Source organism: Oncorhynchus mykiss, chromosome 1, assembly GCF_057628025.1.
Source record: "Oncorhynchus mykiss isolate SJ-2025 chromosome 1, ASM5762802v1, whole genome shotgun sequence".
Lineage (NCBI taxonomy): Eukaryota > Metazoa > Chordata > Actinopteri > Salmoniformes > Salmonidae > Oncorhynchus > Oncorhynchus mykiss.
The window spans coordinates 20,773,111-20,800,859 of record NC_143022.1 but is presented as its reverse complement, the minus strand read 5'-3'; the positions used below and the strand labels follow the sequence as shown (position 1 = coordinate 20,800,859).

The 27,749-nt window shown below is 41.6% G+C and overlaps 2 protein-coding genes across 5 annotated transcripts; one reads left to right on the top strand and one right to left on the bottom strand.

The window, feature by feature from the left end:
* Position 1: 1 nt before the first annotated feature.
* On the top strand, positions 2 to 2,220 carry LOC110502382 (small ribosomal subunit protein eS27-like). 2 transcript variants are annotated; one of them, XM_021580480.3, is made up of 4 exons: positions 2 to 143; positions 1,262 to 1,370; positions 1,540 to 1,650; positions 1,780 to 2,220. In XM_021580480.3, exons 1-4 carry the CDS (start codon positions 138 to 140, stop codon positions 1,806 to 1,808), a joined length of 255 nt encoding a protein of 84 aa, XP_021436155.3. In that variant the 5' UTR covers positions 2 to 137; the 3' UTR covers positions 1,809 to 2,220. The 2 variants fall into 2 exon arrangements, with proteins under 2 accessions (XP_021436155.3, XP_021436078.3); XM_021580403.3 differs by having other exon boundaries at positions 1,540 to 1,820.
* On the bottom strand, positions 2,089 to 27,749 carry tpm4a (tropomyosin 4a). Of its 3 annotated transcripts, none has more exons than XM_021579973.3 (9): positions 27,251 to 27,749; positions 23,574 to 23,699; positions 8,822 to 8,955; positions 7,084 to 7,201; positions 6,898 to 6,968; positions 6,678 to 6,753; positions 5,187 to 5,249; positions 5,004 to 5,073; positions 2,089 to 3,224 (listed from the first exon to the last, which is right to left on the bottom strand). In XM_021579973.3, the coding sequence occupies exons 1-9, from the start codon at positions 27,362 to 27,364 to the stop codon at positions 3,142 to 3,144; spliced, it is 855 nt and encodes a 284-aa protein (XP_021435648.3). In that variant the 5' UTR covers positions 27,365 to 27,749; the 3' UTR covers positions 2,089 to 3,141. The 3 variants fall into 3 exon arrangements, with proteins under 3 accessions (XP_021435648.3, XP_021435749.1, XP_021435697.3); XM_021580022.3 differs by lacking the exon at positions 2,089 to 3,224 and adding an exon at positions 3,911 to 4,062; XM_021580074.3 differs by lacking the exons at positions 23,574 to 23,699; positions 27,251 to 27,749 and adding an exon at positions 17,246 to 17,845.

Genomic DNA, 27,749 nt, shown 5'->3' with positions numbered 1-27,749 from the left:
CCCATGAAAATGTGATCCCACCATTATCTTCTCATCTTAACAACAACGATATCAGTCTGCAAAGGAGTGCTTTAATATTCTATTCAAAGTTGAAAGTACAGTGCCAGTGAGTGAAATAACAATAACCAAGAGAAGCAATGTCGGTAAGTGTTTTTTCTTTGCTCATGCGAGCAATTCTTTGGAATAGCCAGTCAAATACTGTACAACGTGTACATGTTTATTGGTGGCCTTGTTTTGACCATGAACATTGAAGTTAGTAGCTAATAGTGCTGAGCTATTAGTACTTTGAGGTTGCTTCGGTTTCAGTTCTATTATAAAAAAAATAATCATGGTTTTCGGTTTTGATCCTTTTTTCTTTTTTTTTTTTTTACATGAAATGCATTATGAAATAATAGCATTACAATGATTTTAGAGCTTTGTAATGGAAATTCCAAAGTCAAAAGTAGTAAACATTAATTTGTCAAAACATTGAAAATGTTGCTTTGTCTCTCAGTTCCACATGAGGTAGATATCAATATAAAATAAGAAATTACTATGAAATACAATATTTCCGGTGTGTATATTACTTTTTATTTAATGAGCTTATTCGTTTTAATATCCTAATAATCTTTTCTCTGCTTAGGCAGTAACAGTCAGCCGGTGGGATCCTGATTTCAAAGAATTTCGTATTTTTCTGTTATGAATTCTAGCTAGGTGGCTAACGTTAGCTAGGCTAGGTGTTAGGCTTAAGGTTAAGTTTAGGATTTAGGTTTAAAGGGGTAGGGATAGCAGACATGTTAAGTAGTTATAAAGTAGCTAAAAAAGTAGTAAGTAGTTGTAAATTAGCGAAAATGTTCAAGTTGTCCGTGATGAGATTTGAACTCGCAACCTTTGGATTGCTAGACCGTCGCATTATATACGGCCACCCACTAAAACCGGACTAAATGAATTCAAGTAATTGACCGACGTTGCAAATAACCAGAAAATATGTCGGTTAATCGCTCAGTACTGGCTAATGATTCAGTCAAGTTCAGCAATAAGTTATGAAGACTATGATTTGGTTTAAAACATGACCATTTAGCAAATATAAAACAGTGCCTGTTCTGGGAATGGAATTACATGCCCGGGCAAGTCTCAGAAATAGTTCTGCTGCAGTTCTTGTATCAGACATGAGAGGGTGCCCTTGACTTATTTCCCCTTTTACATGGTTTTATATTTTTTAATGGTTCTAATGGTGTGAGCTGTGAAAACAAATAGTTTTATACATGAATCCATATTGCAGCTCACTAAGGACCTAATGCACCCTACTTTGGAGGCTGAGAGGCAAAGACACAAGAAGAAGAGGTTGGTTCAGAGTCCCAACTCCTACTTCATGGATGTAAAATGCCCTGGTGAGTATTAAGGATGTAGTTTACATCAACTGCCCAAACTATTTACATGTAGTGTTCACACTATTATTAAATTAGCTTTCCCATTTCCCGATCTATAAGAATTATAATTTACAACACAAAAAGATGAAGCATGAAAATAAACAAAGCATTGTTTTCAACTTTATTCCAGGCTGCTACAGGATCACCACAGTGTTCAGTCATGCCCAGAGAGTGGTGACCTGTGGCGGCTGCTCCTTCGTCCTGTGCCAGCCCAGAGGGGGGAAATGCCGCCTCACTGAGGGTAAGAAGACTGTTGTACAATCACATTGCTCAATAACTTATACAGTAGCATAGGCCCATATCAGTGTAGAGCTCTATCGAATATCTACTGATTTTTGACTTTACCAGTCTCTTTCTCACCCCTATACAGGCTGCTCCTTCAGAAGAAAGCAACGCTGAGTGAGATTTCAGTAGTGAGCTATCAACTGTGATAGTCGTAAATTGTGGACCATGGATGTTTTGTAAATTATCACATTATATTGAATGGGGATTATTCAGATGAGCTGATTGGCAGTGTTTTGTCCTTATGATATAAACAGATTACAATATCGTTGAGATACAATATGCCTTTTTGTAATGAATAGGTATAATATACTGTATGCAGTGTATGAAGTGGTTTGTCTCTGTGTTTGACATTTCTATTTTTCTTACTAAATAATACATTAAATAATCTCTTGAGCCAGGTTGTGTAAAAATTTATTAGACTGAAAGCGGGAAAAGTGAATGAAACATTTTAACACAGACTGTCAAATAAGGATGAGAAGCCTTGATTGATTACCTTCACAGACAACAATAAAACCTTTTGACGGTTCACCTTCTGTGGTTTGTGTATTCTTTGGTTTCGAGAGTTCCCCTGACTGAAAGTTTTGTAAAACTGGAGCAATACATCAATAACTAACATTATTCTACTATATACAATAAGTATCCGTGTTTTATTACCTTGATTGAGGCCCCAGTGGTGCTTTTTTTGGTTTAACTTTTATTAAATATGCTACCACCACAATATAATACCAGGATTATGATTTTACACCTAGGCTAGGCAGCCAAATGCAGAGCTGGGATAGTGGCAGGCATGTCAGGCCATAGTGGAAAGGAGGTGCTATGAAGCTGCATGTCAGCATATGGCGGCACTTTAAGACCATACAGATAATACGTTAGGTCAGAAGAGGAGTTGTAGTTCCTTGAAAGATTTGTATAGAATACTCTTTTCACATAAAAAACGATTGTATTGTTGATAGTCACAGTATTTTAGCACCACCAGTAGCACCACAGACATGTTCACCATCGTTTCCATGAGTCTTCCTCTAGTGTCAATGACCATGTTACACACACATATACACCAAAGGTAGAATATTGGCTCATTAAAAGGCACAGTCCAACCTGTGGATATGTTCACATACATTGTGCATGCACTAAATTACCATGTCAGTTGGTAAAAGCTGATTCCTGTCAACTGTTTGCAAAATAACTCTCGGTGGAGCTCATGAATCATACATAAATGAACGCCATACATAACACAACCTATTTCAAAACATGCTTTTGAGTGCACATTTCAAATATGAGTTGTCGTTTTTTTCTATTCTTGACTCATTGGTTTAAAAAAAAAGGGTACAAGTTAAGTTAATCCCCTTTCGCTGGGAATAAGACTTTACAGCTCAAAATGTGGAATGAAATGTAATATTTATGGAATGTTGCAAGACTTTTATCCTCTCCATCTTCCTCCTCATCATCTTTATAAGCTGTTGAGCTCTTGCAGTGTTTGATCCAGGACTTGATGCATTCCCAGGTTCTCTTCTTTGGCACCTGCTAATTTTTCTAAAAAAATACATAAAATAAAGACATATTGAAGACATATAGAATGAAACCACACATGACAGGACCATCATAAAGTTGATTCATATGAATTCATTCTCCTTAGGTTTGGTAAACAATATTCTACACAGAATCCAAAGCCATTCCTATACAGGATGTACAACAGCTGCTTCCTAGCCACCGTGCTTCTACATCTGCATTTCTTGCTGTTTAGGGTTTTAGGCTGGGTTTCTGTATATCACTTTGTGACATCAGCTGATGTAAAAAAGGGCTTTATAAATACATTTGATTGATTTTACATACTGTAACTGCTGTGGCCGTGTTAAGTTGTTCAATATGCAAAACACAACCACACTAAAGAACACTACCCAAAACAAAAGGCAGATTTGCATATATAAAACTGATGACAGTAATGTATGGAGTTGCGCGACAAATGTTATGTAAAAAGGATGTGAGGGACACTCGGTGTGAATGCATGCCACACTCCATAAATTCTCACCTTCTTAAAACAGTTGTTTATCCTATTATAAAGATTGTAATATCAAAACTATTTAATTAAAGAAGGATAGTTGAGATAGTTAGCTTTTAATGAGTTTCATTACACAGTGAGATGGACAGAAGGCACAGAGAAAAGGAGAAAGGGTATTTCAGGAGGCTAACCCCAGGACACAATAGCCTAAAGTGGGAAGGGTGAGAGGACAGACACCCTGGAGGGACAGACATCCTGGAGGCAGCAGGAGGCCGGCAGAAAGAAATGTCTACAAGGAGGTCATGTCATTGAGGGAATGATCCAGCTCCTCGCTGATAGCCTTGTACTTCAGCTTCTGAGCATAAAGTTCATCTGGAGGTCAAAGGGCAGCAAGAAGTAGCACAGGTAAGGCACAAGGAAATCAGCAGCCGAGAGAGGTGGAGAACAGGACAGGGAATCAAAAAGGAAATGGTGCCAAAAAGAGAGGGAAGAGAAAGAGAGGACAGGTCAGTGGATGCAAAAGAGAAAAGTCATACAGTATAAAAATGAAAGAAGAGAATATGCCAGAAAGATAAGACATCTTAGTCTACCTGTGAGCATTCTAAAATTGAAATATGTTGCAAATCTTTTTTTTGATGGGGGGGCAAGAGATTAAGACCTTAAGCATTTAAGCCTATATCAAGGTTTCCATAAACGTACTTCATACCGGTAAACCCATTTCATGTGGCTCTAGGACCAAAAATGCTGATCTTAAAGGAATTTGAGCACTCTGTTCTTAGTGCAGACATCAGACACCAAAATAGGTGCTCTTTGGTTCGTAGAAAATGGGCCTACATATTTCTTTAAACTGGAGACCAAGGCAGTGTGTTTTATTATCTTCTCGGAGAAGTTTCCATACGTTTGGCAGGGTACCCTTTCTTCTAGAGAAATATTTCCAGCTAGTTAAATTTTCTTATTTTTAGCTGGGACCATGTCAATGTGAAACTGTGCATAATAAGATGTTGTTTCATTGCCCAGGGAGAGGATTAAATATCCAGACCTCTTGACCAAGGAAATTACATACAATGGGGAATACGGAACAAGCTCGACATCTTTACTAATTTACTGACATGGAATGTTCTTATTTGAGCAACTCAGCTTTATAAGTCTGAGATGCAACTGAGAACAATGATAAAACGGTTATTTTCAAAATATATAGTTTAATCTTCTGCAATAAAATATGTCTAACTTTCTCTCCACACTAAGGTACGTTTACGTTCTCTTCTATCGAAATGCCATAGAGCAGTTTGCAACAGCGTTTTTAGCACTCATACCTTCCAGGTCATCAATGAACTTTTCCAGTTTGGCCACTGTCCTCTCTGCAAACTCTGCACGAGTCTCAGCCTGGGGGACACACAGGGAGGGGGGTGTCAGAACAGGACGCCATTTTGACATGGAGCAAATTGGCTTACTACTGTATGAACTAAGAATCCAATAAGATGCCAGCAGCTGCTTACCTCCTTCAGCTTGTCACTAAGAACCTTGATCTCCTCCTCATACTTGTCCTCTTTTTCTGAGTACTGTCAAAATACAAGACAAAGTCTGTTCCAGGCAAGCTCTGAAATCTTGAACATGTCAGACCATTCATCTCAGAGACAGAAACGCGTTCAGAAACAGACAGACATGAAAGTGCATAGACAGCGATGATCTTGCGGCACTGTTTGTCAACCATGCTTCGCTGTAATACAACTAGGGTTGCAAAGGGAGGGTATATTACTGGAAACTTTCTAAGTTTAAAAGTAAACTACCAACATTTTGGTATATTTCAATGATTTTATCACAAACATTTAGTGGCCCTTTTGGGTACTTAAGATTATCACAGGTGTCTAATAATATCTTAGCTCTGTATGGCCTCATCACATGTAAAATATATTAAATAATTACCTAAGATGATTTTAAAATAAAAAATAGAATGACAAAGCTGTAAAACATTATCCTAAATGTAAACCATCAACTTCTTGAATACCATTGGTGTTTAATAGGAGGGTTTCAACATGAACTATCCTTCATCTTTTTTTTTCATTTTCTTTTTACAAACCTTTATTTATTTTACTATGTCAATATGTATTTGCTAATGTTTTGGCGTCAAACTGGTGACAGTTGTGAAAAATGTCAATAGTTGGAAGAGTTGCAGAAATAATTGAAAATAATGGCAGTGTTGATTAGATGCTTTTTTCATTAATTTGGCCATTTTCTCTTGAACCATATGGTTGATCTAATAAGAAACTCATGAACAATATGGAAACAGATATAAAAAATGAATAATATATGAATAAAACATGTTTTAAGTTATTCAAGTATAAATTACCAAAATTCCGATACATATTTTCTGTTAATTACCAAAATTACTAATTACCAAAATTACTAACTTTTGTAAATTACAGGTAGCTTTGCAACCCTAAATACAACTCTTCAGGTTTGATAAACTAGCTTTGTGTTAGCATGGGCATAAGGAACACATCGTGCTGTGATGCCAACCATGAGAAGGGCAGTGATTTAATCAGCACCGGGCAACTGCTTAAGTGGCTGAGGGAGATTCATGTGGCGTGACTGGCACTAAGCTGGCTAGATAGGAATGCAGAGAAAGGTCTGTTTTGGTCCAGGGCTATTACACCTTCCTGTTCCATCAACATTATCATAAAGAAATCAACATCCAATTTGTCAGGTGACACCAGGATCTTTGTTCAGATGTCTTTGAAGATAAAAGTGTGTCAGGTATTGATTATACTAAAAATAACTCTGCTTTCATGTCTGCCATGTATAGTCAACTAATGATTTGGGACTGACTTAAGTGGATGCACTTACCTAAAACATGCAAATATCCAGAATAAGTAAAAAAATAATGTATTTGAATTGGGACTGGTGATCTACACTGCACTTAAGCTGAGTTTGCACTCATCAGTAGTTGACTGTATTTACTTGTATGATGTAATAGTATGCACACTGACCTTCTCAGATGAGGCTTCTAGGGATTTTAGGTTGTTGGTCACATTTTTCAACTCCTCCTCCAGATCACTGCATTTACTACCGGGGAATAAAGGAAGAAAAGTACTTAGCATTGGCATCTCAATACTTACATACACAATACTGGAAGGATCTTCACATGTTCATTTCAAGAACCTTTGTTTACCCTCTTATTTTAGTGTAGGAGGCGTGTGCTGCACTTACAGTTCTGAGACCTCGGCCCTCTCCTCAGCTCTCTCCAGTTCTCCCTCAAGGATTACCAGCTTACGGGCCACCTAAGGTAGCGAGATAAACATATTAGTGGAACAGTATGAGTGTGTTAAGGGATACTTCTATGAATGGATTATACCCCAGACAGAACAAACTCTATGGGACCATGTGAAGTCTCACCTCCTCGTATTTGCGGTCGGCCTCCTCAGCGATGTGTTTGGCCTCCTTTAGCTGCATCTCCTGCATCTCCATCTTCTCCTCGTCCTTGGAGGCCCGGTTCTCGATCACCTTCATGCCTCTGATAGGACAGGACACACAGTAATGTCAGCAACACCCAAGACACAATCAATTTCAAGTATCATTTACACAGCCCACCCAATATGGAGGCACATTGAATGGTTTTACACATTCAAGATGGCTTTCCGGAAATATTTCTTTCAGTACGCTATTGAAGGGGCTGGTCATTTGCTAGCAATGGACATGGCATCAAAACCTATAACAATAAAAAAAAATGTCAAAGCAAGTCGCATGTTCCTGGTACTATCGAATGGAAAATGTCATACACAGTGCATTTGGAAAGTATTCAGACCCCTTGACCCGTTTCCACATTTTGTTACATTACAGTCTTATTCGAAAACAAATTAAGTCGTTTTTTTTCTCCCCTCAAACTACACACAATACCCCATCATTTATTTAACCAGGCAAGTCAATGAAGAACAAATTCTTATTTACAATGACAGCCTTGACAAAGCAAAAATAGGTTTTTAGACATTTTAGCAAATGTATTAAAAATAACAAACTGGAATATCACATTTACATACGTTTTCAGACCTTTTACTCAGTACTTTGTTGAAGCACCTTTGGCAGAGATTACAGTCTCAAGTCTTCTTGGGTATGACACTACAAGCTTGGCACACCTGTATTTGGTGACTTTCTCCCCTTCTTCTCTGCAGATTGGCTGGGGAGTGTTCCTGTACAGCTCTTTTCAGGTCTCTCCAGAGATGTTCGATCGGGTTCAAGTCCGGGCTCTGGCTGGGCCACTCAAGGACATCCAGAGACTTGTCCCAAAGCCACTCCTGCATGGTCTTGGCTTTGTGCTTAGGGTTGGTGTCACAGTCTTAGGTCCTGAGTGCTCTGGAGCAGGTTTTCATCAAGGATCTCTCTGTACTTTGCGCCGTTCATCTTTCTCTCGATCCTGACTAGTATCCCAGTCTCTGCTGCTGAAAAACATTCCCACAGCATGACTCTGCCACAACCATGTATCACCGTAGCGACGATGCCAGGTTTCCTCCAGACATGACGCTTGGCATTCAGGCTTCATCAGACCAGAGATTCTTGTTTCTCATGGTCAGAGAGTCTTTAAGTGCCTTTTGGAAAACTCCAAGCGGGCTGTCATCTGCCTTTTACTGAGGAGTGGCTTCCGTCTGGGCACTCTACTATAAAGGCCTGATTGTGGAGTGCTGTAGAGATTTTTGTCCTTCAGGAATATTCTACTGTGGGACCTTATATATACACAGGTGTGTGCCTTTCCAAATCATGTCCAATCAATTAAATGTACCACAGATGGACTCAAATCTAGTTGTAAAAACATCTGAAGGATGATCAATGGAAAGAGGATGCACCTAAGCTCAATTACAAGTCTCATAGCAAAGTGTCTGAATACTTATGTAAATAAGGATTTTCTATTTTTAAAACATTTGCAAAAATGTCTAAAAACCTGTTTTTGCTTTGTCATTACGGGGTATTGTGTGTAGATTGAAGAGGAAAAATATGTATTTAATCCATTTCAGAATAAGGCTGTAACGTAACAAAATGTGGAAAAAGTCAAGGGGTCTGAATACTTTCCGAATGCACTTTAAATATAAAGATTAAAAGGTGAAAGATTATAAATACGTCCGTTTCTCTGGCTGGTACTGACCTCTCGCTCTCATCCGCAGCCTTCTCTGCCTCCTCCAGTTTCTGCAGCGCAGTGGCCAGCCTCTCCTGGGCCCGGTCCAACTCCTCCTCTACCAGCTGGATCCTGCGGTTCAGACCCGCCACATCACCCTCCGCCTGGGAGAAGAGAGGGGGATGAGGTCAAAGGTTACACATATCAGGGTCACACTGACACAGTAATGTGTTGTACTAGAAATAAGCACATCCTGCTAAGAGGATGTTCCCTGGATGGTACACTCACATGGTCTCCTATCATTGCTATGCAGATGACACTCAACTACTTTTCTCCTTCTACCTTCCGACACCCAGGTGGCGACACGCATCTCTGCGTGCTTGGTAGATATCTCAGCTTATATGTCAGCCCACCATCTCAAGCTCAACCTTGACAAGAAGGTGCTGCTCTTCATTCCGGAGAAGACCAGCCCGCTCAAAGACCTCTCCTTCCAGATTGACAACTCCACAATGGTCCCCCTTCCAGATTGCAGAGAACCTTGGCGTAACCATGGACAACACCCTGTCGTTCTTTGCAAACATCAAAACAGTGACTCGCTCATGCAGGTTCATGCTCTACAACATCCATAGAGTACGATCCTAGCTCACACCGGAAGTGGCGCAGGTCGTAATCCAGGCACTTGTCATCTCCCGCCTGGGCTACTGCAACTTGCAGTTGGCTGGGCTCCCCGCTTGTTCCATTAAACCCCTACAACTTATCCAGAACGCTACTGCCCACCTGGTGTTCAACCTTCCCAAGTTCTCCCATGTCAACCGCTTCTCCGCACACTGCAAAAATGCCTTTTGTGAACTAACAGTCGATCTGGACTTTTCCTCCTCTTACTACCTCTGACTTTGCTGATAGCTACTTTATTGAGGAAAAATTGACTTACTATGACTATGATGTGGTTGTCCCACCTAGTTATTTTAAGTTACTCGTATAAGAGTGTCTGCTAAATGACTCAAATGTAAATGCTAATGTAATGTAAGCCATCATATGGGGGGTAAAGACATCCTCAGTCACCCATAACCATGTGTCAGGATCCAACAACAGGGGAATACACAAAGAGCCCATATCCTCTTCATGATCCCTTTCCTATAGTAAAATTACCAAATCGCCCTCTAGTGGCCTCATGGGTGAAATGTTATTAATATTTTTCTGAATTTTGTAATTAAACAGAAAGTCCGGTGTTTCTATGTCAAACGGTTTTGTTATATTTCAGTGTTCTGTGAAGTATATAAAGTGTAATATTGGGATGTAAACTCAAAATGTAATACATTTCAACTCTATATCTGACATGGTACAGTTGCCTTAATTTGTTTAAGTCAATAACCATATGTGTAAGGTGTATACATTCAAAGTAGATTTGTTTAAGACTAACAAGAAACACTCTGTGTGACCCTGATTTAGCCCACTGCAGTAAAAGGTCAAGCCAAGGCAATCTATTTGGCTGAGTTCTTGGATGTAAAATTAGTCATGCATTCAGTGTCCAAATAATGAATAACTCATTTACAAAGTGAATTGGAGACAGATGGAAACATTCAAATGGATAAAAGCAAGAGTCTTAACGTTTAACGCTTAACGTACGTTTAATGATGAATGAGCATCGAACAGAACTACTGATTCCATTCAGTGGAATCCATTTGATTTGATTTAAGACAAAATAAGTGGGTCACATGATGGATTTTTTTGGGGGTCCTCTTTACTTGAAAAACAATCCCGTTCGTAGAAAGCAAACAGAAAATCAAACCTTTATTCCCTCTCTCAGTCCATAAGCATATCCACCTCCCAGGGAGTAGGCCTAATATAGAAACACAGATTTCAGACAAATACAATGGAAGCTCTCTAGCCAACTCTGACTCAGGTCTACTACTACTACTCCTCCCACAGTTCAATACAGCACCCACAGGCCTGCCCTTGGCTGACCATGTCCAGACCCAGCGTACACAACTAGGCCTCAGGCCTAGGGCCTGGAAGAGAAGCTCTACAGAGATAGAGATGGGGGTTACTGTTGGAAAGTGAGGCATAGAGAGAGCTAACAGAGGACAGAGGAAAAGGGCAATTAGGATTTATTTGTGCAGAGTGAGTGCCATTCCATTCTCTCATGGGCTGGATATTTCAGCTCTGCTCTGGGATGGCTGTGGGAGAGACATGGCTTCTTGCTCTGCTCAGGGCCTGGCGGTTAGTCAGCACTCTCCTTTCTATGCCTCTCTTTTGCTTTCTCCCGATCTATCTTTCAGGCATGACTGACACCCCACCCATCCCCCCCTCTCTCTCCCTAGTTAATATGTGCTTAGAGAGGCAGTGGAAGCGGACAGGAAATGTCCATTAAATGAATGATGGATCAACAGCCAGCCAGCTAAAAGTCAATTGAATCCAACGAGACACTGAGCGTTTTCTAAACTGGTGCATAAACTGACCACAAAATGAATCAATGTGGATAATACATCATCCCCTAACTTCTTTATGGGGTTGTATGGACATCAGATCAACTGCCAGACAGTTTGAAAGAAACAAGGCCTGAAAAAACAGATACAGTTATGAGGCAATTGTCTGGAGAAAGCCTCCACACATAAACAAACATCAATTCTATTCATGAGCGCAGGTCAGTTAGGTATGCATGTCTGTATGTGGCTATGAAACCCGTTCTGATACAACCAGGCAGGCAGTTAGCAATAGAGCTACAATAGCTACCTGAACAGTTGAATGGCTGTTGTGTTGACAAAATAATCAGCAGCATAGAAATATTTTTACTAGCGGATTTACCACTAAAACAATGAGCGATAGCCATTATAAACTAGTGCCTCAACTCTATCTAACATCAGACATTGATTATCATGTGGGGAATTCTCCCCCAGACAATTCTCTGTGTGTTTTAAAGCTTGCTTGTCCATCTACAGATGTAGGATCTTAATTTGATCACCCTGTTGCAGGATAACTTTTCTGCAATGCAGGACATTTAAAAGTTCTAGTGTATTTGAGGTTTTAAAAGGATTCAGACAGAAATCTGCATAATAATTTACATTTCCTATTGCTGCAGGATTATTTTCCTGCTATAGCAAACTGGCTCAAATAAAGATCCTACATCGTTATATAGTATGTTCCAAAGGTAAATCATTCAGCCATGTCGAGGGAACCAGGCATTCTTCTTCGAGATGCATGATGATGTAAGGTACTTGCATTCAAAAACTGAAGTCTCTCAGAGTTGGTTGGAAAAGCATTTTGTTGTTAGTTAGATTATTTACTGTGTAGCTGAACGATGGACCAGGCCCATACCATATGGATGGTCGTTAAAGAATACTCTGGAGACCTGAAAAGTACCACAAAGATGTATATAGCTAACTACCAACTATCTGTCATAACAACTTACAGTCACACCCTATACAGTACATGAGCACATTCCTGTTATTTAGACGAAAATGTAAAGACCCTATTTGAGAGAAAGGAAATGGAGTCGGTTTAAAGGGGAAAATGGTAGAAAACGGACAGGAAACCAATCCACACTACATCCTGACCTTCCTCCCTCCCCTCTTTCTCTCACAGTCAGTTCAGGGTCAGAGGAGAGTGCTTTCTCTTTCTCTCTCTTTCCCTCTCCCTTTCTCTCCCTCCCTCCCTCCATCTCTCTCCTTTTCCCTAGCCACGCCCTTCCATAGTCAAATAGCATTCTCTGGCTGCATGAGACACACACCTTATATGGTAAAACATACTCAAGAGAATGTTTGTGGTGCAGTGCCAAGAAGATGTTAGAGAGCGCGCACACACACACACACACACACACACACACACACACACACACAATGGCGCACAGACACACACACAAAGAGAGACACACATAGGAAAAAAATGCTAAAATGAAACCATCTGTGACAACTAGATTCAGGAAAAGGAAAGACACCAAGCTAAGGAGGTGCTCTGTTAGTGCTTCCTCTCTCACATATAAATAAGAGGATCCAATTATGAATGGAAGATAGAAAATGTCTAGTGAGAAACTCAACAGACTAAAGTTATGCTAATGGAATGTCTATTATTATGTCATGGCATTAAATACATCAACAATAGTGTATAGAATGAAAAGCGTATCAGTAGCGAAAAATGTAGGATCTTTATTATTGTGTGGATAATAATTAATGGACATTTTTGTTGGGGTCGATTCCTTTTTTCGGAAGGGAAAATCAGATCTGAAATTTCAACGTGTAAATTACAAACTTCAGAAGCCTTTTAACTCCTAGCCATTAGCTTCTATATATCTGCTGTACCAGCCGACTGTGTTCTGTTGTATTGAGGCCGTTTGAGTCTAGCTGGCAGCTGATGACACAACGAAGCCCCACTGACACTAATAACCCACTGCCACAGCATCCTTATCAAGCGCCAGCAGCTCACTACAATACGCTTGATATTCCACCAGCATCTGGAGCACTAACTCGCTGAATCGCTCACTTTGTCCCCTGCTCTGGACAAAGTTCTATCTCCCTCCCTGTGGCCACGCGACCAGCTTTCTTTACGCTTTGGAGACTTTATATCAATACCAGAGCCTTTTCATTGGCTGTGATTATGTAAATGCTGAGCCAAAGATGACAGGGATATACCATTTAGCGTGTCATTTTTTATCCAAAGGGACGTACAACAGTGACTGAATACATTTTCGTATTGATGGCCCCAGCGGGAATCGAACCCAAGACCCTGGCGTGAACTGAGTTACAAAGAACGAAGGTGGTGAGAGTGAGACATGCATTCATTAGAAAACACATGCCTGTTGTCACTCTCATCCTGAAGAGTCATAAGCATTGAGACGGAGCGAGGGCGACTGCACGTCAGGAATCTAATTATTGCTTCATTTGAGGACAGTGGGGTAATGAAGAGCATAAGGATTGGGTTTCTATGGAAGTGTTCCAGGCTGGAGCTGTGTTATAGTGCTGGTCCAGTCCTGTTGTGATCCCATCTGTTAACAGAGACTTGACATACAAAGACAGCCTCATATAACTAGGCATTTCAGGAGGAGATATGTAAAGGCAGGATATTAAACACCAGCCACGTGCTTCTAATGCAGTGCGACAAGCCTTTTCAATGCAAATAGTACGCTAAATGAACAGTGTGGTCAACTCCATCGTATTTCAGCCACATTCAGACCCTGTCCTGTTCCTCATCCTGACTTAAGCCAGCTTCAGAGTAGGGATGGCTCACTGATTTGTTAATGGGTCTGAGAACATGTGCAAAACAAAAGCCCTGTGCTTCAGCAGGGTCTCAGTTGCTAGCCAACACCAGGAAGTAGTGCCGGTATGCAAATAAGAAAGTGAAAGCTCAATTGGGTCTTAGACCAGAGAGTTAAGTACCAGCAGGTAAAGTAAACATTCTGCCTGTGAAACTATTTACTGGTTTATATATTATGCTGGTCTAAAGCAGTGGACAAGCTTAGGTCTGTCACTATGCGTGGCAGTAGGATCCCTGGTCAACACTGTAAGTACAAGCCAACATCCACTCCCTCAAATACTGTACTTTCAAGTTCCAAGGGAGTGCCCTGTGCCCAATGAATGCCAAAATGTATTACTGTTAAACTTAAATTTGAATAGTCGTGATACTCCCATGGAGAAAGTCCAAAGTTAGATATTTTTTTTCTTCTTCAGTGGAACCAGGAAGTAATTCTTTCCGTAGCATGCAATGCATCATGGTGCTATTTGTGGCAGGAAACCACTGCCTAATTACCAGACAGGCCAGTCAATAAATCTAGACCTATTTGGCATTCACTACTGTATATTTACATGGCTGTCAAAAGCATACAGATCTAAGCAAACAAATGTTATTTAAAACTTGGTGAGAGGGATAGACTGCCCAGCTAGCACATTTGGTTCCTTGGAAGTTGTGGGAACGTCCGTTTTCGGTTTCCCATTGGTTCAGGGAACGAAGCCATAAGTATCCTGACCAGTAAAACTGAACGTTCTCTGAACGTTACTAAAGTTGTCATGTCAATGGTCTTAACGTTCTGAGAACGGAATGTATGTTTGTTCTCTGAATGTTATTAAAGTTCTCTTGTGGTTTTTATGTAAAGTTTTCTTAACGTTCTCGGAACAATTTGAGAACATTACTTTAAATACAACCATGAGAACACCTGTAGGAAACGTTTTGCTGAAGTACGGAAATTCCGACAGACGAACGTTGTTTCTTAAGGGTCTAGAACATTACCAAAATTTAAATGAAATGTAACCATATTTGAACTTTTAGGAAACGTCCTGTTAAAGTAATGAAATACCAAGAAAATATTTTTTTTTGTCAAGTTCCTTAAATGTGCTAAGAATGTTCCAAAGCCATGTAACTATCCTGCACCATTCCTAGAAAGTTATGTTAAGATTTTATGCTAAATAACCATAGGACAACCACGCTCATATGGTTCTCAGGATGTTATGCGCTAGCTGGGTGTGGTCTGCTCTTTACACTTTTATAATAAGTGATTATAAATATCACATTATTCTATAGAAGTCTTTTGATAAGAAATGTTTGCAGCACCAAAGTCAGTAGCCAACTTCATATAGCAACTGGGTTCTCTTTTAGACCCCCCAGATAATCAGGATGTGTCTGTATCACAGAGTCCAGGCCTGGGAGAAATGTCCAGCATCTGCTTATCTTCCTGCTGATGTGGGCTGAAGCTGCGGCACAGGAAGTGTCGGAGTGGAGCCGACAGGCAGTATCCTGGGCCTGTTCCTCAGGGGCAGGGAGTAGAGAGAAGCTGCGTCTAACCACTGATACTGGGTCAGATACTGTTTCATCCCCCTAATGGTTAAGCCTAGGACTGGGGGTAGGGTCATCTGATCCTAGCTCTGTGGTTTGGAGGACTATGGTCTATATCGAGCCAGAGGCAGTCCCTCCAGGAAGGGTCTGGGAGTGAAGCTAGCTCCGCTTGGGATAGATATCATCCCTCTCCTCTACATACAGTGCCTTGCGAAAGTATTCGGCCCCCTTGAACTTTGCGACCTTTTGCCACATTTCAGGCTTCAAACATAAAGATATAAAACTGTATTTTTTTGTGAAGAATCAACAACAAGTGGGACACAATCATGAAGTGGAACGACATTTATTGGATATTTCAAACTTTTTTAACAAATCAAAAACTGAAAAATTGGGCGTGCAAAATTATTCAGCCCCTTTACTTTCAGTGCAGCAAACTCTCTCCAGAAGTTCAGTGAGGATCTCTGCTCCCAAGCTTTAAACATCCCAAGGAGCACTGTGCAAGCGATAATATTGAAATGGAAGGAGTATCAGACCACTGCAAATCTACCAAGACCTGGCCGTCCCTCTAAACTTTCAGCTCATACAAGGAGAAGACTGATCAGAGATGCAGCCAAGAGGCTTTGAGGCTGAGAAGACTGTAAGGTCTGAGTCTGTGACTGAAGAAACTGAATGTAATAGCAGCCAGGTTGCAGACTTGGGGTCAATTCAGGGGATGAAATGAAAATGCATCCCCCACCATGCCTGGTTCTTAAGCTTCTCACAGACCCACTATGGCCTCCCTGCTGTCCAATCATGAGTCAGTACTCATGTCCAATGAGCCCTAAGGTTCTGTCTCTTCTATATGCATCACCATATGTCAATGAAAGCTGCCTCTCTACAAGGCCTATATCTGACAACAACTACCAAGAAGCCATTCGCACACATTTACATCCTGGGCCTCTCGTGGAGGACAATGCTATCCAAACATCCATTTCACATCCCTCTTTCTTTTGCTTCCTTTGATGGATTGCACTGAAATGAAGGGGAAACCCCTCCTTTAGCCAGATCCTCTCATTACCTCACCTCTTGCTGCCTTCCCAATCAAGACCTGACAGCTCAATCTCTCTACTCTCATTAGGCCTCCCACAAGTAGCCATTTAATGTTTCTATTGCAAATATGTTTGGATGATTCAGACATATTTCAAAAGCAACAGCATTTGAAATACTTTTGAACCATACAGCTATTTTACAAGAAACGTAAGTTTGTGCTGGCCCTCCAGATTTACCAATTTTCTATACTAACATCTTGTTCCAGCATTAGACTCATACAAACCTAAATTGGGCCTTATTATTAAGCCTAGCCTAGTTACAGCGTACTCCTTTATAATGAAAAGGAAATGTCCAAAGAGAGAAAAGGACCATATATTTAGGTCTTGAAAATATGTCAATAGTGGATTGTCTAAAACAAAGATGGATGATTCCTACTGTAGCACACATCTGATGATTAATGTGTACGCGCTAGGACCTTTAGCAATTCAGCCTTTTTTGGAGACTTTTTGTGTCTTCATTACCGGCAGATCAATTCATTAACGTGTATCTTCCACACTATTACAGAACGTACCATTATAGCAGACGTGGTCATGAGGAGAAGGACAGATAAGCGACGTTTTTAAAAAGAGTAGACAGAGGAAAAAGATAAGTATTCGATTGTCTCACTTTCTCCCGAAGTTCTCGTTCCCCATCCAGTTCTCTCTGTAAAACCTGGGCTCGGTCTTCTGCATCGTCGGCTTGCTGTTGCAAACACTGGATTTTTCTTTTCACAGCGTCCAAAGAATTCAAACCCGACATTCTCGTACTATTCGTTAAAAAATACTTTTGTTTTCGAAAATTGTAATATTGTGCAAAGGTTGCTTTGGTCTATTCAAACAGGATATAATAATAGTACTCAGTCTTTGGAATGGACCGAAATAGCAGAATATAAATCTTCAAGTGCAGTGCAATAAGAAAAGTTGTATAAGCCAAGACAATAGGTTTTCCAGGTGGTTATTTAGTTCAGACTAAGAGTAACTTTAAAAAAAGTATTCAAATATATACTTTGGAATGCAATATGTATGAACGCATTAGCGAAGCGTTCCAGTTTTGAATGGCAGAGAATAAATAAATAAAAGGAAGGAAGGAATGATGAGAAAAGTTCCTCCAATACAGAGAAGTGTGATTCAGATGAGGTCACGGTTTCAGGATAGGCGGGGCGTTCCCGTTCTGCGTGATTCTTGCGGGTGTAGGCAAAGGGGACTTTCAATGAACAGCTTCAATGGCAAGAAATCAATCTATTTTGTAGCCTATAAAGAGTGTTATGTACGTTAACAGTTGCCAATGCCATAGTAAATAATGTATGTTCTTCAAATTCAGGGCTTCAATTTAGTCACCAAAGACAGGGAAAACAGGAAATCCAGTCCAGCAAACATGAGGCTAAAATGTGACACTTAAGTGCCTATACATAGCTCTTCTCTCTGGTTTGACATGGAAAATTCATACTTGAACTTTAAGAGATTATTCTGAACAATATTCGCAACAGTTCATTCTAATTATCTATTACAGTGTACAAAAATTCCAGGTTTTATCAACAGTTGTTAAATCAAAGTCTAAAGCATTTGATTTTAGGCTAAATGTTGTGTCGTTTTCGTGTAGCTCTGGCGACTCCTATTTGTATTGGTTACTGTAACTTGGTTGTTGAATACCTCATCAATATGTGTGTGGGTAGCTGTACACAAAACAATTCACATCATTCAGTTGTCTATACTCCAGCAAGCAGATGGAATCAGCAGGTTTTGATGTATGGTGTCTCGGGTGAGTGTCTTGTGGAAATGTGGTCGGTACAGCTTCAGCTCCAGCTCTGTGAATGCCTATGTGAATTCCCCACAGGAAAAGCTTGGATCATTTATTTCATTAGACACCGGAGTGTGGACCTATCTGTTTGCTTTAGCTGCATTCCTGACATTCCAGAACTGCTGCTCTGCCCTGCTGCTCCACAGCCCTTTTCAACCCGTATTCACTACAGCCCATTCTCTTAAGGTTACCATGCCCCACAGACACAAAGGAAATACCACACGCTTCAGGTTGGAGTTCCCCCAAGGCACTGATCTAGGACCAGCTTAACCTCCCTAAAATCCTGATGTTAAATCATTAGCTGGGAAAATTGACCTTAGACCAGTGTCTAGGGGCAACCTCACCATACTGTTCACTTACAATGCCTCACAGACACAGGCTAACATTAGCAATCAGCTGTTGTCTGGCTTATAGGGCAGTTATTCTCTGCCTACTCATCTGATTTCGCTGTGTTAATTCAGATGTGTAATGAGTTGACCGTTGCCTCTAATAAATGACATGTGGCGGAGTGTTCAGGAGCATGTTTTCATGGAAGCCTGGCCTAAATTCCCCAGAGCTGCCATGTCAGTCCTGCCTTCCTGCGCCTGGTCAGCCACTTCCTCTCTCTCTGTCTTTCTCTCTCCCTGTGCAAGACAACAGTGAGTTTCTCTGGGATATCCGGAATCCCAAACAATACGGTCTCCTTGTTGAAGTTGGGGCACACACGGCTCAGATAATCTGACTTTGTTGTTTTATCTACAAACCGCTATCACTTACGTTAGAGAATTTTAAAAAGTGTTACAGGAACTGTATTGTTACTGCTAATTGTTTTCTTGCATAGATTGTTTATTGTATAAATATTGGTGCTCATTCTTTCTGTCTGCTTGCAGATCTCAGACACCAGGCCTACTGTGTTTGGGAAAATGAAAAAGTGGGTCTGGTATGAGAGATAATATCTCATAATGACAGCAGGATAACATCATTCTAGCCACAGGCAAAACAGACACTGCCTTTCTTTGACGAACAGTCGTTCAGAGAGCACATAACTAATACCAAAAACAGCCTTTCCTCTTAGGAAAAGTTGCTGAATTTCTACATTTTAATAGATCATCTTATTAGATAATCAGATTGTGGATATTGAAAAACAACAATATGGGCTTATTCATACTCAACCTCAAAAATATGACGAGCACACACTTGATCCTCTTTGAAATGAAGCCTAAGCCTGTATTTAAATGTAACCTTTATTTAACTAGGCAAGTCAGTTAAGAACAAATTCTTATTTACAATGACGGCCTACCAGGGAACAGTGGGTTAACTGCCTTGTTCAAGGGCAGAACAACAGATTTTAACATTGTCAGCTCAGTGATTTGATCCAGCAACCTTTCAGTTACTGGCCCAACACTCTAACCACTAGGCTACCTGCTTGTAAGTACAGTCAAAGCAGGTGTAGAGGGATACCCCCTTTATAGCAGCCACCCAGCCATACATACAGTATCTACTATCCAGAGTTTACCAGCATTCCTGTATGTTAACCAGTGCTGTTGTGTTTAGGCGGAACATAGTGGCTGAGTGTGTATGGGGAGTTGGTGAGCTCATCTTTCAAGACTAGGCGCCCAGAATGATATACACATTATGATCTCCACACAGACAGGCCTGATCAAAGTACACTCACAGCTGGCGCTGGGGCAACGGACCAGCCATATAACTAGAACAAGTAGAATGGATATCACCATTCAAAACAATGGCATGTGGTGGGTAGCCAAGAACATTGCTGACCAAATTTGGTGTAGGCCTCTTAACACAAAGGCCCAGGTCCCAACCAATGATGTATATAAACCATTGATTGCTGATGCTATGCATTGGCCATTAAGAGGCTTTGAAGCCGCCGGTCGGCCATGTTGGCACTCTCCAGTAGGAGCAGTCCTCTATAGAGCCCCACAGTGGAGGCGTCATAAAACCTAGTGGTTTTATGGGTATTAAACAGGGAAAGGGTTCCAATTGTTTTTCCAGCATACATTTTACCCATATAGGATTTTTAGGAACACTAAAATAAGGGCTGTGTTTTGTGTAGGCTTATTATGGCGTGACATTTTGATAACTATGTAAATCTCTCTCAGACAAGGTGACTTTTATCAATATATTCGGCTCTTATTTACTCTCAGATTCGAAAATGCTAATTAGCATCAAAGTAGACGTCATGCAAAACTACAAATCCCAGCACGTCATCTCGAGCTGACACCTTTGCTAACAGGTATTGTGTCAATTTAAAACTTGCGCAAGACAGTTCACAGAATTGTACATTTAGAGAAATGTTGCCAATTTATTCATTACTACCTTTAGCTAACATTAGATAGTTAATTCAGAGATTCTTACCTTTGCCTCGATTCGTCAGTCTCATCCAGATCATCATAGCGTTTGTACTTCTTTATGATAGCCACATTAGCAGCTATTTGGCTTTTCATTTGTGAGGGGTAAATACAGGCAAATATATTGATAAAAGTCACCTTGTCCTAGAGATTTACACAGCTATTTGGCTTTTCATTTGTGAGGGGTAAATACAGGCAAATATATTGATAAAAGTCACCTTGTCCTAGAGATTTACACAGCTATTTGTATTTTTTAAATTTAACTAGGCAAGTCAGTTAAGAACAAATTCTTATTTACAATGACAGCCTACCCCAGCCAAACCCAAAACCGGGCAACGCTGGGCCAATTGACTCCCAATCACAGCCGGTTGTGATACAGCCTGGAATCAAACCAGAGTCTGTAGTGATGCCTCTAGCACTGAGACGCAGTGCCTTAGACCGCTGCGCCACTCGGGAGCCCAAATCAAAATGTCACACCATGGTAAGCCTACACAAAACAAAGACCTAATTTGAAGTGTTTCTAAAATCCCTTAACGGCAAAATGATTGGTGGAAAAAACAATTGGAGCCATTTCTCTGTTTGACTTTAAGTTGTATGGTTATTGTGCCACATACTGTGGTACTCTATGGGAATGAATAAAATTGTGCATTATTTCAATCAAATGTTTCAAGGACAAAATGACATCTATTTAAGTATTTTTGTTGTATTGGAGACAGTAGCATTAGTAATCTAAAAATGTTTTACTTTTAAGAACCTTTTTGCTCACATAATATAATTTAAAAGTATACAAAATGGTGTGTGTAATATAATACATGCATAAACAAATGTAGACATTAATACATTCATTTCTATAACTTCCAAAATATTTTTTACAACGGTGGTGGAAGAGTGCCAAGATGGAAACATGGTGGTTTCAACACATCGCCCCCTATCAGTCATCTAGTGTATATATAAATCATCCCAACAGGTGGGAACCATTCCAATAATGCTTAATATTGTAAAGGAGCTGATCGCAGACTACAGGAAACGGAGGGGCGAGCACGCCCCCATCCACATCGATCGGGCTGTAGTGGAGCGGGTCGATAGCGTTGAGTTCCTCGGTGTCCACATCCCTAACAAATTAACATGGTCCACACACACCAACACAGTTATGTAGACGGCACGATAGCACCTCTTCACCTTCAGGAGGCTGAAATGATTTGGCATGAGCCCTCAAGTTCTACAGCTGCACCATTGAGAGCATCTTGACTGGCTGCATCACCTCTTGGTACGGCAACTGTAAGGCCATACAGAGGGTGGTGAGTACGGCCCAATACATCATGGGGGGCTGAGCTCCCTGCCATCCAGGACCTCTATACCTGATGGTGTCAGAGAAAGGCCCCAAAAATTGTCCGAATCCAGCCACCCAAGACAGGCTGTTCTCTGCTACCGCACGTCAAGTGGCACCAGTACTGCAAAGTCTGGAACCAACAGGAGCCTGAACAGCTTCTACCCCCAAGCCATAAGACTGCTAAACACTGAGCAAATGTTATGTCTTGTGAGCTAAATGTGTTTTTAAACTTCCGGCGAGTGTTTACAGTGAACACTGAGGATGTACCCTTGCAGTTTTAGACAGTAGCCAATTGGCTATTCTGGCATTTGAGCAGCAAAACCACAAAACCAATGCAGCAAATCCCATACATTTTTTTATGTGGAATTATCTTTTGATTTCTATGATATACAGTGCATTTGGGAAGTATTCAGACCCCTTTACTTTCTCCACATTTTGTTACGTTACAGCCTTATTCTAAAATGGATTACATAAATATTGTTCCTCCTCAATCTACACACAATATCTCATAATGCCGAAGCGAAAACAGGTTTTTAGAAATATTTACAAATCAGGCATCTATGGTCGAATTGCTGCAAAGAAACAACTACTAAAGTACACCAATAAGAAAAGGAGACTTGCTTGGGCCAAGAAACACGAGCAATGAACATTAGACCGGTGTAAATGTGTCCTTTGGTCTGGAGTCCAAATGAGATATTTTTGGTTCCAACCGCCATGTCTTTGTGAGACGCGGTGTGGATGAACAGATGATCTCTGCATGAGTATTTTCCATCGTAAAGCATGGAGGAGGTGTTATGGTGTGGGGGTGATTTGCTGGTGACAGTGTCTGTGATTTATTTAGTATTCAAGGAACACTTAACCAGCATGACTACCACAGCATTCCGCAGCGATATGCCATCCCATCTGGTTTGTGCTTAGTGGGACTATCATTTGTTTTTCAACAGGACAATGACCCAACACACCTCCAGGCTGTGTAAGGGCTATTTTACCAAGAAGGAGAGTGATGGAGTGCTGCGTCAGATGACCTGGCCACCACAATCTCCCAACCTCAAACAAATTGAGATGGTTTGGGATGAGTCGGACCGCAGGGTGAAGGAAAAGCAGCCAGCAAGTGCTCAGCATGTGTGGGAACTCCTTGTTGGAAAAACATTCCAGGTGAAGCTGGTTGAGAGAATGCCAAGAGTGTACAAAGCTGTCATCAAGGTAAAGGGTGGCTATTTGAAGAATCTCAAATACTTTTTTGGTTAATACATGATTCCATATGTGTTATTTCAAAAGTTTTGATGTCTTCACTATTATTCTACAATGTAGAAAATAGTAAAAATAAAGAAAAACCCTTGAATGAGTAGGTGTTCTAAAACGTTTGACTGGTAGTGTACTTAACCCACGCGCCCAACCTCCTCCTAGTTCCCTTCCTCCAATCACCACCCAGTGGGTGTGTGATAGGGGCTCTACCCAGGGTGCTTTGCTGCCCACTCACGTCTGCGGCGGTCTTCTCAGACTGTTCCAGTTTCTCCTGGGCGTCTTTGAGGGCCTCAGAGTATTTGTCCAGCTCGTCTTCAGTCCCCTTCAGGTTATTCTGCAGACTCAGCAGCTCGTCTTCCAGCTAGAGCAGGACAGATGTTTGTTAGTTAATAGTACACACAGTCAGCTCTCTCTCTCTCTCACTCACCCACCCACTCACACACACACACACACACACACACACACACACACACACACACACACACACACACACACACACACACACACACACAAATTAGCTCTCCTGCATGCACACACTCACAAACATTGGTGTCTTTTCTTCTTTCAGTATATTAGCCTACTCATCTTGCTTTCTTATATTTCTATTATGATAACTCTTATTATATCACCATTTTATCAATGTCAACGTAAGGTTTTTAGTATCAAGTTTCCATCATATGTTGCCGTTCTTGTTTATCTTCTTTAATTAATTAATCAAATGTGAGATTGTGTTTCCAAATTTCTACAAGAAAATATGTTGGTATGGGTAGGAATGTTAATGCTTTGTTCAGTTCTGTCCTTCAGTTACACATCTAGCTGTATCTGTAATGTCTGCTTCCAACTCACACCCTCAAACATGTAAATCCCCTGAATGCAGCTCACTTTCCAGTCCATTTTCCAGCTCACACTCTCAAACACCTAGATCCCCTGAACACAGCTCACTTTCCAGCCCACTTTCCAGCTCACACTCTCAAACACCTAGATCCCCTGAACGCAGCTCACTCTCCAGATTCCAATCACCCGAATTCTAATCACCTGTTCACATACCTGTATGTCATTATCACACACTATTTAGGTCAGTTCTTTGCAGCCCATCCCTGTGAGGTATTGTTTGGTTTGTGATATGTCTTTCCCACGGTTGACTCACGTGATTGAGAGTTTTTGCCTGCCTCACTAACGACGCCTTTTGCCCATTCCCTGCCTGTACTTTAGCCAACTGCTACAGGAACACCATTGCTATGGTAAGGCTGAGAAGAGTGCCTTTCACGTTACCACAGTAACCTTCCTAGGGTTCGTGCTGACACCAGGAGGGGTCAACATGGACGAAGGCAAAGTCCCAAACCTACCACCGTAAAGGAACTACAATGTCTCCTAGGATTCTCCAATTACTACCGGCGGTTCATTCTGGTACTGCAGCAGCACAACCGCTCCTCTCTCAGCTCTCATCAGTCAAAACCCATACCCTCCAATGGACCGACACCGCCCTTACTGCATTTGAGACCTTGAAATGCCTCTTCACCTCTGCAGCCATCCTTAGGCAGCCAGATCCTACCCTTCCTTTTGTTCTGGAGGTGCATCGGAGGTCGGCGTGGGAACGGTTCTCTCTCAGCGGGTCGGGACACCTCCCAAATGACTCCCATGTGGCTTCTTTTCCAAGAAACTGTCACCCGCTGAGAGGAACTATGATATTGGGAACTGAGAGCTCCTCGCCATTAAGCTGGCTATTGAAGAGTGGTGCTACTTGTTAGAGGGAGCTCATCACCCATTCCTTGTCCTCACCGCCCACTGCAATTTGGAGTACTTAAGTGCTAATAGGCTCAACCCCAGACAGGCTCCCTAGGCACTCATCTTTAACTTCACCTATCTGCCCAGCAAGTAAAATGTGAAGGCTGATTCCTTATCCCGTCTATTTGACACCCCTTCCTCTAACCCAGCTCCTGAGCCCATCCTGCCTCCATCTTGTGTCGTGGGACCCATACAGTGGGAAATCCAAGCAGCCGTCCAGGAGGCCCTATGCCACGACCCAGCATCTCCCGACACTCCTGCAGGCAAGACCTATGTTCCTGCATCCGTCAGCAGTGGTGCCATACCTCGCTGAGTTCTGGCCATCCTGAAATCACCCGGCCCGCAGAGCTACTGACACACAAGTTCTGGTGGTCATCCTTAACAGCTGACGTCCGAGATTACGTTCTTTCCTATCCCGTCTGTGCTTGGGCAAAGAGCCCTCGCCAACTACCTACCGGTAAGCTCAAACCTTTTACCTGCACCAAACACACAGATCCCCCGAATGCAGCTCACTTTCCAGATCCCAATCACCTGAATTCTATTCACATGTTCGCACACTTGTATTTCATTAACACACTATTTAGTTCAGTTCTTTGCACCCCATCACGGAGGTATTGTTTTGTGACACGTATTTCAGAGCACTATTTTTCCTGGGATTTATTGCTCCCGTGTGAATTTTTGCCTGCCTCACTAACAATGCCTTTTGCCTATTCCCTACCTGTACTTTAGCCTATGGATTTATAGGACTGATGTGTCTACCCATAATCCATCTTGATATTCAGGGGACCTATTTAGCAGCCCCAATGTTACACCTTTATGATTTGATGGTAAAACATTAAATAAATGAATGCCTATAAAGTTATAATTCTGCAGCTGGATTGATAATCTGCTCAAAGCAACAGTGATGAGAGAAATCTACAATGTGCATGGTAACTTCCCTCAGGGTGTTGACAGTGGATTTTAATTTTGTCAGAACAATAAAGCGCTAGCATGCAGAGCCTGCACACACACTGGGGGTTAAGTAGTAATCAGAGTTCCCCTCTGTGCCTTTGGGGCTCTGAAGTGCTGATAATCCCGCTGGATTCCACAGGGCCGATCTCCTATTGTCTAAAAATACAGCTGCTATCCTTGGTTGACTGTTCTCTCAGGCAATGGAGACGCATGTCAGGCACTTGGATGGACTCTTGGCCCTTGGTCTACCAGTGTTCCTCTGCTACAGCTATACCTCTCCGGAGCCCCATCAGGAACCTCCAAACTCGGGGTGAATAGGATCTGGGTCCATCTCTGTGGAATTGTAGGACCCCGACCACCACTGGGTTTATCCTGATTTGGGCTGAGCCTTGTCAACAGACCATCAAGACGATGCTGCATCCAGCACCTATTTGTCCTTTTTTAAATACATTTTTTTTTCAGTTGGCATCAGTTTAGTCCAAGCCTGGGGGATAAAGTACTCGGATCATCATTAATCTTTGGACTATGTAACTAAAGCCATAATCGGAGGTTATACTCCGTCTTAGCTGTGTTTTATTGCTCTTGTCAAGTTCCAGTGGTACTGTGTGTTGTCCATTGAAGGAGTTGTCATCCGGTCCTCTTTCCCTCCCAAGGCTGCTGTGGGCTGTTGGTAAGGAATCTTTCCTCATAGGTCAACGTCATCTTTCATTTGTTGATTTAACCTAAACACTTCCACTGAGCTGTGCTCTGGTCAACTGCAGACATTACAGGCATATGCACACTGGGTCCACTTTGATTCTTTCATTAACTTTGATTGACTTGGTCTCACATCTTTTATTACAATACATTTGCTAACACTGTCAGTCTTTGATTTGGGTCCACACTTTAATCAAACCTATTTGCATTGGATTAATTACACACAATATTCTCCGAAATACATCTGGTATGGAACAAATGTTTAGATTGGCTTACAGAGTGTAGAGCAGTATGAGACATCAGAGCCCGTACATGGTTTGAATTTAAGCATCATCCAACTCGGATATCTCTTGTCATATCCCTTTATGAACATTGCTTTTGATTAAATCCTGCACTTTATCCTTCTGTAGCTAAGTGCCATTTTACTGTGTCAACTGAGTGATGTTTCATAGACATGCAGATGGATCTTTCTCAACTCACCTGCTTGCACTTGTCCTCTGCTGCCTTCTTGTCGGTCTCAGCCTGCTCTGCGCGGTCGATGGCGTTCTCCTTGTCCAGCTTCAGCATCTGCATCTTCTTCTTGATGGCCTCCATAGTGTCTGGTTAATGTGCTCACGGAGAAGAGAAATGTAGCTGAGAAAGTTGTTACCCCTGTAGTTTGCGATAGAGCCTGTCCTATGCAGTAATGGAGCGACTACTAGATCCTGAGTCCACAAGTCAGAGGGCTAGAGAAACAGAGGTAGAGGGAGAGCAATGGAGTGAGAGACAAAAGGTTGCAAGCGCAGCACAGAGGGATGCAGACTTGAGCCTAGGGCTGCTGTCAATGCTTTAAACTCTTAACCAAACCTGAGTGTAGTCTCCGATGCTTCCCTCTCCCTTCCTCCCTCCATCCCTCCACGCACCACTCTGCCCCCCTCACCAGACATCCACCCACCCCACCACCCAATCAAACCACTCATGCGAGGCCTTTCTAAGGAAT